This window comes from Sander lucioperca, chromosome 1 (assembly GCF_008315115.2).
Source record: "Sander lucioperca isolate FBNREF2018 chromosome 1, SLUC_FBN_1.2, whole genome shotgun sequence".
Classification (NCBI taxonomy): domain Eukaryota; kingdom Metazoa; phylum Chordata; class Actinopteri; order Perciformes; family Percidae; genus Sander; species Sander lucioperca.
In genome coordinates this window covers 50,018,818-50,029,735 of record NC_050173.1, presented here as the reverse complement: position 1 = coordinate 50,029,735, position 10,918 = coordinate 50,018,818, and the positions used below count along the sequence as shown (strand labels likewise).

At 41.6% G+C, this 10,918-nt stretch overlaps 2 protein-coding genes across 2 annotated transcripts in view; one reads left to right on the top strand and one right to left on the bottom strand.

The window, feature by feature from the left end:
• The first annotated feature begins 3,029 nt into the window (after positions 1 to 3,029).
• Positions 3,030 to 5,992, top strand: LOC116036519 (SH2 domain-containing protein 1A-like). The gene is made up of 3 exons (XM_031280065.2): positions 3,030 to 3,484; positions 3,762 to 3,825; positions 5,345 to 5,992. Exons 1-3 carry the CDS (start codon positions 3,348 to 3,350, stop codon positions 5,618 to 5,620), a joined length of 477 nt encoding a protein of 158 aa, XP_031135925.1. The 5' UTR covers positions 3,030 to 3,347; the 3' UTR covers positions 5,621 to 5,992.
• The window catches only part of tenm1 (teneurin transmembrane protein 1), a 189,658-nt gene continuing 184,548 nt past the window's right edge, over positions 5,809 to 10,918 (bottom strand). The window contains exon 38 of the mRNA XM_031280063.2: positions 5,809 to 8,639. Within this exon, the coding sequence (XP_031135923.1) occupies positions 7,884 to 8,639 (756 nt within the window). The 3' untranslated portion in view covers positions 5,809 to 7,883. The remainder of the gene's footprint in view (positions 8,640 to 10,918) is intronic.

Here is a 10,918-nt window from a genome sequence, read left to right as displayed (position 1 = left end):
TGAAAAACAAGTTTTTGCCTGTAGTGTCTCCCATTAAAAGGCAATGCTATGTCAGTTTGGTTTTTACAAAGTTCCCTCATGTGGCTAAAAAAGAATCATATTCAGTAGGTTTAGGTGTGCAGGAAAGAACCTGTAGGCAGAACAGCTACTCTGGCTAAGCTAGGCTAATATTATTTTAGCAGGACTCATTAAGCTGCTGTTTCTTTCTGTTTTTTCATCATGGTTGGATTTAGCTTCTGCCTCATTTTTATGGAATGATAAACTTGATTAAAAAGATGTTGGATGTTCATAGTAGATTTTTCACAGGAAAACAGGTTTAAAAGAGTACATTTAGCTAGGCTAGCTGTGGCTATCTTACAGCTAGCTTTGATTTAAGCTGTTTTGTAGTTTTTTCAAACTATGATGTTTCCTCTGAAATTATACTAATTGCAAAATAATATTGTATATGGTTAAACAATTTTATATGGTAACTATCTCTACCGAATGTGTAATGACATTTGGCTGGTTGGTAGATATATTATATGTAATCGTGTAACTTGTAACATTTGTTTTGTGGTATTATTCTGTAAAGACAGTTTAGGAAAATGACTGCATTTCTTTGACTGAATAAGAAATAAAGTGAACAATATTTCCCTAAAAATGAAGAAATTTTGAGATTGTCAGATTAATTTCAGTCTAATGCCACACATACACCGATTGTGTGATTTTTAGTTTACTTTTCACAATCTCACCCTCCAACAGCTGGGACTCCAGAGCTTCCCCCACCTGGGAATGAGAGTGCTGGGATTACTGTCAGCCTGGCAGATGGACATTTGCCCCCCCCTCCCAGAATGCCTCACATGGATTCCCTACATATCATGGCCAGATATCATAGTCTCATACTAATGTCCTTATGATGCATTCCAGTCCAGCCAGTTGTGATGGTCAAGGGAGCGGCCAGCTAATCAATGATGTATCTCCGTCTGCTATTTGTGTCCAGCATAGATCCATTGTATTCTGCATTGACCCTGGCCTGCCTCTCTGTGAGCTGAGAGCCGAGGGAGTATGTTATTATTATTATTATTATGCACAAAAATGTTGAGCTGATAAGGCTGGAAATGCTTTTATTCATGCCTAAACGGTGAAGTGTTTTTGCTTTTGTCTTATAACCAAGATAGCCTGAATGTTTTTACAGATTTATATGACACCCAAAAGGAAGGAAAGGGCATGCAGCTTACTTGCAGTGCATCATTTCTCATTAATCTTGCAAACTATGCCACTGGATGGCGCTAAAGTGCTGTAGCGGCAGTGAATAAGATGCCACTGGCTGCTTACCCAGAAAGAGCCCCAAAGTCCCACCGCTCATGATCTTTCTGAGCCGAGGGAAAGATGGCTCTGACACAGACTGATCACTCATATATATACTCAGGATACAGTTCTGAATGTATAAAAACAGAATCTTTTACAAATGTTGCCTTTAAAAAGAGCCGCCAGCTCAAAGAATGTACAGTCATACAGTTTGCCTTTCTGAAGGGTCCTTTGCAGGAGCATCTGATGATGACTGTTAGTGTGGATGAACCATGAGAATCGAAACCCAAATAATATACATCTCAATGCCTGATAAGCTTATAACAGCAGACGCTGTGCTGTCATCTGTGCTGAAAACATTCAATATTTTAATCAGCGTTTTTAATTTGACACAACAGAATTTTGCGACTGACAGGACAGATTGCAGGATGGGTTTGTCGCAGCTTGGCAGTATGTTCATGCACACGGCTTTGTTAGCTGATGATGCCTCACTGTTCTACAGAGCAGGTGTTGAAAGAAGACAGATCAGTGGCATGTGATGAGGGACATGTGTTTACAGTGTGGACGTGTGATGAGTATGGGGGAACTCTTTCAAACAGCAGAGGACAAACATTTTGCTTGCCTGTCATAAAAACCTCTACTTCAGACATCATCTTTTTTATTTCTCAACATGTTGACATTTAACATTCTGAGTAGGCCTTAATGTAAATAAGTCTTTCTTTTTCTTCTTTTGTGTTTTTATATGAGTTAATCCGATTTTTTTGATCAAATGTTGTCAGTTGTGGAAAGTACATTTACTCAAGTGGGGTGCTTTAAGTATAATTTGAGATACTCCACCACATCTCAGAGGGAAATACTGTACTTTTTAATTCCTCTACAGCTGTGTGACAGCTGTCATACACTGACTAGTTACTTTTCAGATTAAGATGAACATAAAAACAAAATATAAACGTATATAATACAATGTATTGGTAAAAATTAAAGCAGTGGTTGTTAAGCTTTTTGCTTGTGTCCTATTACAAAAAGTGCCTAGTCGGGGTCTCTTATCATGTTTTAGATGTCTATGAGTTGTCAGCAGATCCACCTCCGAAGATAGGAGAAAAGTTTAAAAAATAACTGAACTACCTAAAGTAGTTCAAACTAGCTCCACCTCAGTGAGCTATAACAGTACATTGCTGCTTACATACAGTATTAACAATCTAATGTCATATAGTATAATACATCAGTCACAGGAGACATTTTACCGCAGAATGAGTACTTTTACTTTTTATACTTTAAGTACATTTTGATGATAATACTTCTGTACTTTTACTTAAGTAGGCCTTTGAATGCAGGACTTTTACTTGTAATGGAGTATTTTACACGAATGTATTAGTACTTGTACTTACTGTAGGTAAAAGATGTGAATACTTGGTTCCACTGCTAAATTTTGCGCAGTATACATTGCTATTCATGGAGGAAACTATGGTGGAAACAGACCGTGTAAGCAAACTTCTGTTAATAAAAAAAACAACGTGAGGCCTCTGGATAATTGAGCTGGAAACAGTCTAAGTCACTACATAAGCTCAATATACGTTTTCCTGTGTGAAAAGAGTGATATTGCTTCTTTTTTTATCCCTCTCTTGTGCTTTCTATTGTTGTGGAAATAGTCAGTTAGAATCTTTGAAGTTATTTCCTGTCGAAAAATACAATCATTTCCTGAGAGATACACAAACCCACATTTTACGTGTGTGTGCACGCACACACACGTGTGTGTCTGATCGTGAAAGAGGAAGGCAGAGCAACATACCATAAAGGTTAGAGGTTAGAGAGAGCTGCTATCAGTCTGGGTAAGAAAGTGGAAAATTAGAAAGTTGGCTTTCCAACGGACGTTTGAACCAGCGCGAACCAAATATCAAACGAGAGGCTTGGACAGCTGCCTTACCTGTGCTCCCAGTCGAGTGGATACACAGTGAAGACCAAAAGGCTTGCCTGTAGTGAAAAGTTAAAGCCGAGAAAGAGAGAGAGAGAGAGCTGGCACTTGGGAGCAGAACAAAAAGCAGATCTGGAGAGGAGCCGTGATGGAAAAGCTGCCTGTGTACCACGGCCCCATCGGCAAGGAGGAGGGGGAGAGGCGGCTGGCTCAGGATGGGCGCAATGGGTGCTACCTAATTCGCAATAGTGACTCTGTGCCGGGCGTCTACTGTCTGTGTGTACTGTGAGTACAAACAGATTGTGAAATATTTCTGTTTTTTTACTGAGAACTCAGTAACCACATTAACACATAATCCTATTTTCTACTGTTACAGAGATCATTGATCTCCTCACAATTAAGAAATCAAAAAAGCATAAACTAAACTGAAGAAAAAAATATATGGTGGCCCTATTTAGTGTGACACATGAGTCTCACAGGAGGAATAATGATAATAATGACAGTACTTATTTCATTAAACTGAAAGATGAACCCAGGGTCAAAGGTCTTTCTGTGTGTGCAGGTACAACGGATACGTCTACACATACCGACTCCACAAGGACGACGCAGGGTCTTGGGCTGCCGAAGTGAGACATTCTTATCAATATATTTCTTGCTCTTGTTCTGTGCCGACTCTTTCCGCACGCTAAAACGTTACAGGAGCAGCAAAACAGCTGCACATACGCCTCGCTTTAGTTGGTGTTTATTAGTTCTAGAGGTTGTTTTGGTGCCAGGCCAATTCAGCAAGCTGTGAATTTGAGGCAAACATGGAATTTTATTTTCTTCAAGGAGTGACAGCACTGAGAAATGGGTTCTTTTCCTTTAGCAATAACGCCCTGTGAGATAGTCTCCTACCACCACCACCACTACAAATTTAAGACGCCACAGCATCAGCATATACTCCAGAGATGGGGAACATAGAATTGCATTTGACAGCATTTCTGATGGGATATGTAATTGAGCACTCAGGATTGGCAAACACCCAGGGATGTGAATGTATAGACACTTCTGAAGGTTGTGTCTCTCGCTGACAACTAAAGCTAGATGCTATTGTAACTACATTTTGCCCCTCGCTCATTTTTACTGACAGCGTAAAGCCAACAGATAGGGGGGGAGAGGACTCGAAATTAAATAGATTTCACTACAAGCTCAATAACAGTTTACATTATTAATGTGCAATATCAATCACTTTAATGAAATATTCCAGGGGAACAGAGGTAACACTTGTGGCCGGAGACAGAAACATCCAAAGTGCTCCGCTGTGGAAAAGAGCTCTTCTACGTTTGATTGAATGATTTCAAAATGCATTCAAAAGAAACACGATTTTCACCATTTCTTACAGCATGATTGATTGCACAGAATGAAAACAAATAATGCTTTTTTTAAGTCCTTACTTGACAAAATTACAATAGTTTGAAAAGTTTAATGCTTTATAGTTTAGAGATATTAAAGTGACTGCTGTGGGCAAAGTAGGAAAAAGATTAGCTCTCTGAAGGTTCCTTAAAGTTGAATTTAACTAAGGCCAAATGAAAGCTGTCATGTAACACCAATTCTAAACATCTTATCTTGTTCCTTTTTTATTTCTAAAAATGATATTTGTGTTATTTCAGTTTTATTCAGTCAGAAGTAAAGATCTTGAGATATACTGTTGGGACTCTTTAAGCATCTTAGATGTCACAAAAAGAAATGCTTTTTGTCGACCAAGGGGAGCGAATGCTTTCAGAGGTAACTGCAACCAGAACTTTCCTAATTTCACTTTTAAACCCCTCAAGTATAGTTGCCATCCTTCTATAGTAGCTTTTACAGCAATTACAGATTGAATTTCTTTTGCATCATCTTATTTATTGATACCTTTTTATTGCTTTAAATGTGAGCTCAGTGTGGATCAGTGGACCAGATATACGCAAATATAATTGCCATGCTTCCATGCCCACAATGTGTTTCTGCCTCTACTTTCAGCATATCTCATGTCTTTTATAAGGTGAATCTGTGCGAGCTCATTTGAAGCCGGTCCCCGCTCTGGCCTCTTCCTTTCCCTGTGAGATTTAATATGGAAACGGAGAAGCTGAATCCTCCTCTGCCTTTTTTTTCTCTGTTGTGTTTCAGACCAATCCTGGTGTGCAGAAACGATATTTCCGGCAAATCAAGAACTTGATAGTAGCTTTCCAGAAGCCGGGACAAGGAATTGCCATGCCTCTGCTTTACCCTGTGACAGCAGCTCAGAGACAGGCACAAACACACACAGAGGAGGCACAGACGGCCAGTAATAGCCTGTCACCGACACACAGCAGCCCTGATGCTTACTTCCAGCAGCGGCCGCCTCATGCTGCTCAGGGACACAAAAACAGGAACAAAAAAGAGGTGCGGCAAGCTTTTGGTTAGGGTAAACGTCAAATTCACCATTGACCTAATTACAAACATAATACTTTGCATGATGCACCGTTTGCACGCTGTGTGTAAAGTAAATGTAATTTTTTTCTCCAATCAACCAGCTCCGGCTTGTTAAATCATGTCATTTAGGTTCTAGCTGTGACTCAGATCTCAGTATCCTTCCAGCATCTCTCTCTTTTTTCTTCTGCATATGCAGCACAGAAAGTGCCTCATAACTTTCAGGGATATGATGTAAAATATTCAACTGCTGAAACATTAATATCCATCACTGCATACATAAGTTGACAACAAATATTGTGCTCTGTTTTCTTAATGCAATACAGTTATGTGAATGGCAAAGAAAATAAATGATATTGGTTGAAATAAACTCTTTTAAATGAGGTCATGCATACACAGCCATATACACCCGAGCCTCCATCTGACATATAATGTGGAACAGAAATTCAATTTGACATATTGAAGTGCTGATTTCTGTGGAGAGAGTGCTGACTGCTAGAGAGAGGGGGTGGGGAATCTGTCATTCATCTGATTGACATTACCTGCTCCTTGTGAAAAAAAATGAGAGAGAGAGAGAAAAAGAGGGAGAAAGAGAGCATCCATTCAGCCCAGACAATTCTTCAGTGCAGCGGTCTCCTAGCAACCGGACCCTCCATCTTTTCACCGGCGAGATGAGGTTGGACAGTATCTAGCGGAGCATATGGTTTAGAATGGAAGGTGCATCGCAGCTGATCAGTAAATTGCTAGTCAGGAACGGATATCACCTGCTCGCAGTCAGAACATACGCATTGTGCGGCTTTGTCATCGGCAGCCCAGGAGAAAAACACAAACAATTAATGGTGGGCAGATGGTGGAGTGACGGTGGGAGGGAGGCGAGTGGGGGATAGGCGGACAGACGGACGGGGAGGTGGATTAGTAGTAGCTAGATTAAAAAAGAAAAACAAACTTCTCTACTTTCTTTTTTAACTTTTTTTGGGGGAGGGGGAGGGAAGAGGCTTGGAAGTAGTTCACATGTAGTCTGATTGGCATTTCCTAATGAGAGGAGACAAGCTGTAGAGAACAGCACAGCCAACTCCAGGTCCTGCCCCTTCTGCACTCAACACCCACTCGCTGAGCCTCAGCTGTCACATTTCTTTTTCCCTTCCTCTGTGGTTTTTTTTTCTCTCTTCCTTCTTGTTCTTCTTGTTCTTCTTCTTCGTCTTCTCTTCTGACAGACGCAGGTTTCTCATACATATCTTGGTTTGAGCCATAATGATGGGTGATAATGACAGCACAGATTTGAATGTTACAAACTTGCAGAAGCAAGAACAAAGAGTGCACAACAAATGTGTGGAGAGAAGGCGCAGAGACACAGAAGACACTGGGAGAAATAATAAGCAAGAATACCGATGAAATCCCAGGGAGCAATCTGGTAATTCACACATAATAACTTTAATCAGCATTGTAACCCAATAAAGTCAGATTTTTCAGCGAGAATATTTACTATAGCCATGTATAATTCTTTGCAAAAATGTAACTGTTTTTCTATTGATTAACAATACTGACACTTACTTATGAACAACAGAATTTCCAGTTGAGCACTTTTTTTCAGTGTGAAAGCACTGGCTATGTACATTCTTGACTTTAGTATACACACTCATACAAACTACTGTTGGAGCACACCAGAGGCGGGAAACCAGGAGAGGTTTCCTTCTCTAAAGGGGAGTGTCAAGAGTTGACAAGGCCTCTCTTACACAATATGTAAACGATAGTATATCCGAGGTAAACCATGTAGGAACTCAAATGGCAACCAGAGAGCTCTTGATTTTTGAGTCACGAAGAGGTGTATCCACTGGCGATCCTAAAGTCTTCATCTCTACAGTTCAGTGAACTTGAACAGAGTCCAAAATGATGAACAGTGTTGAAACAGCAAATGACAGTCAGTCAATCAGTCAGTCCGTCAGTCAGTCAGTCAGTCAGTCAGTCAGTCAGTCAGTCCCAGGCCAGTCAGGATACAAAAAGCAAAGCCACAGCCAAACCACACTGTTTGTGCCACTGTTAGAAATTGGAGAACTGGACGATAATAATAAAATACCATCATTTTGTCACAATTAAAGGCATTTGGAAATCATTTTTTCCCCCCCAATCTCTCTTCTTGTTCTTCTTTGTCGTCGTCTTCTTTCTTTTTTTTGATACAGTATAGAAACAGTAGAACAAATCAGAGTAGAGTAGAAACAGGCAGTCTTTGGTGGGGTGGGGGGCTGCTCACGTGTCTCTGTTACCTGCCCCCCACCTCGCTTAGTGTCATGAAGTGGATGTTGGAGGGGCAGTCGGACAACTCCGGCTGCTGCTCTATAGGCAGGGAGTAGTAGCCGTCGTAACCCTGAACCAGTCCTCCGGACAGCAGCTGCTGCTTCTCCACCTCGCTCCACGCCCTGCTCCCCACGTCCCCTACCTCCACCCGCTTCCTCTCCTTCTCCCACGCCCCCTCCACCGCCCGCTTCCTCGCCTCCTCCCTCACCCGCGCCATCTCCTCCTCCTCGCTCCCGCCGTAGCGCACGCACAGACACAGCGCCCCCTGCTGGAGAGTGATATCGGCGAATCGTCGAGTCCTGCCGTTCACCATGGCGCTCATCTGAGACACGCTGACGTTCACGCCGCTCTCCAGGACGCGGCCCCCGACCCCTAACCCGAGCGTGAGGTCTTCTTCGATCGGCCGGGTCTGGAGGAAGTGATGGGTGTCGCAGCCGTGCACGGTGAAGCTCAGCCCGCTCAGGTGGACGGCGCCGTTTAAAATGGCTGCCACGCGACGGCTGTCCTCGCTGGCGACGCCGATGACCTCGGCGCTGACGCGGCCGTGGGAGACGGCGAACCGGATGCTGGGGCCGAGAAGAGAGGGCCGGGAGCTGAACGGAGGGGGGCGTGTTGGCCTGTGGCAGGTGGAGCCTACAGGATCTGAGACCAGAGGTAACCTCTCCAGAGAGATGAAACTTCGCAGCTGTCTCCGCAGCTCACACTGGATTCCCAAAACCACCTGGGGGAAAGGTACAAATGGTTAACAATGTTTTTACAGAGGTCTGTGACAGGAGACTCTTTCAGACTTTGACTTGTTGTAACAGGAAAAGCACATTAATGATGGCTCTGTTCCAGTTGGTTGTTTAGTTTAGTTTTTATGCTCCACATATCTGGAACAAACTCCCAGAAAACTGCAGGTCCGCCCCAACTCTCACTTCTTTTAAATCAAGGCTGAAGACCTTTCTTTTGGATGTTGCCTTTCTTTAAATAATTGTTCATTTCTTATACTGAAGTTGTATTGTTAAAACTATCTATGTAAAAATCTATGTAAGCATATAAAGAGAAATTCCTATTTTATCTGCTTTTATATATTTAACTGTTTTAACTGCTCTTTAATGTTTCATTTCTTATACTGCACTGTAACTTTTATTCTCGTATTTTATCTGTTTTAAATTTTTTGTATCTGTTTTTATGTAAAGCACTTTGAATTGCCCTGTTGCTGAAATGTGCTATACAAATACTGCTGCCTTGCCTTGCCTTAACAGCTTACTGGACACGTTTGCATTGTCTCTTTTTCACTGAAGACATTTGACTTTTCACAGTAGGAAAAAGCACAGGTGTAAATAATAAAATGAATGATGGCTGAATTCCATTTAGGGGTTTCAGTCTCGGGTTCGTGGTATTGTGCGTGTCACACCGTCACACCGTCATAGCACAGAGCCATCTACCGTATAATGTTATTTGTAACACCTGTGCTTTTCATACTATGACAAGTCCAAATGTGTGCTATGAAAAAGGCCTATATTGTATAGCAGGGCCCTGACAGTGGCAAACCTAAGTGGAATGCAGCCATAATTAATGCTATTACTTTCATCACTTAAAATATATATAAAATAAAATGAAAATGTCTATTAGGACTGGGCATATTCTCATGTCATACTGTGAGGAAATGGTCATATTGTGTTTATTAAATGTAATTAATTAATTAACCAAATTATTAAAGTCAAGCAAATTAGTGAAAAAAATAACAAAATAAAAGAACTGAATTAAAGTAGCTAAGAGGAACTTTTAAAAATGTTTCATTTTCCATGGTCATAAATGAGCTGTAACAGCAACGAGACTAACAGTGAAAAGAATGCTATTTTGATATAGTTTTTATTAATGCCTTTTCCCGGGTCCGAGTTTTCCCACAAAGTGACAGAATGATTTGCGGCAGGTAGACGGCGCTACAGTCACACGTTCTGACGGGTCACAGATTTCAGTGTAACACCGGAAAAGCCTGTGTTAGTGATTAACCAGCCAGATAAAAGGAAGGAGGAGATTTCTTTATATAGGCCTAATTGTATTTTAATGTTATTTTAGAAGTTATCTGTTATGTAGTTCTGGCTGATACTGGGGCAGGACTATCACAGGAAAGAAGGAAATTAAACTAAGAACAACTAGAAGCTAAAAGGGAGAATGACAGACGACGAGCCAAAACCTGAGTCAACCTTGTTCGGGCTTTCAAAAGATGGACACAATTACAGGATTGTAAACAATTCAAAACTGAGCCTGAATTGGCCCTCTTCCTCCTAGACCGGTATGTAATATGTCTGTTTCATTCATAAAATAACTTACATAACAATACGAGATGGGGTTGTGCGTCAGTAGCCTACATTAAAATACGTCCCACCTTCCATTTAGCGCCCAGTTTTTATTTCTTTTCAGACTATGTTTGTGTTAGCCATCTATTTTCTTTTTGTCCCCCTGTACTTGTGTAAAACGTCCTCGGGTTTCATAAAAGGCACTATATAAACTAATTGCATCGTCCCCGCTGTCCGTCGGTGGCGACTTGCGCTGGGGGCTTGGACCCTGCTCATAACTGCTTGCAGTTCTAGTTATTATTACGTTGGTTGTAGTCTTGCTTTGCCAGATCATCCACATGCTGTGGAGCAGAGGAAGGTCTGGCTACTCCACACAGCATTCCGGGATGGGAGAAAAATGTACTCTGGTTTATTGGCATTTCTTTAAACCAATCACAATCGTCATGGGCAGTGCTTAAGCGCCGGACGGTGCCGCTGCAAAATGCGAGAGAAAACTCAGATTGGACAGATAGTCTAGCTAGCTGTCTGGATTTACCCTGCAGAGATCTGAGGAGTAGTTAACCATAGTCCTCACAAATCCACCGGAGGTTAGAACGCCAACACAAAGAAAGGAAGGAAACGGAATTTCCTGCAGCACCGGAGCAATCCCGGAAGTGGAAACGTCAAGGATAAAGACTACGTTGGTTGCTACAACAAACTCTTGCTAATGCTTTGG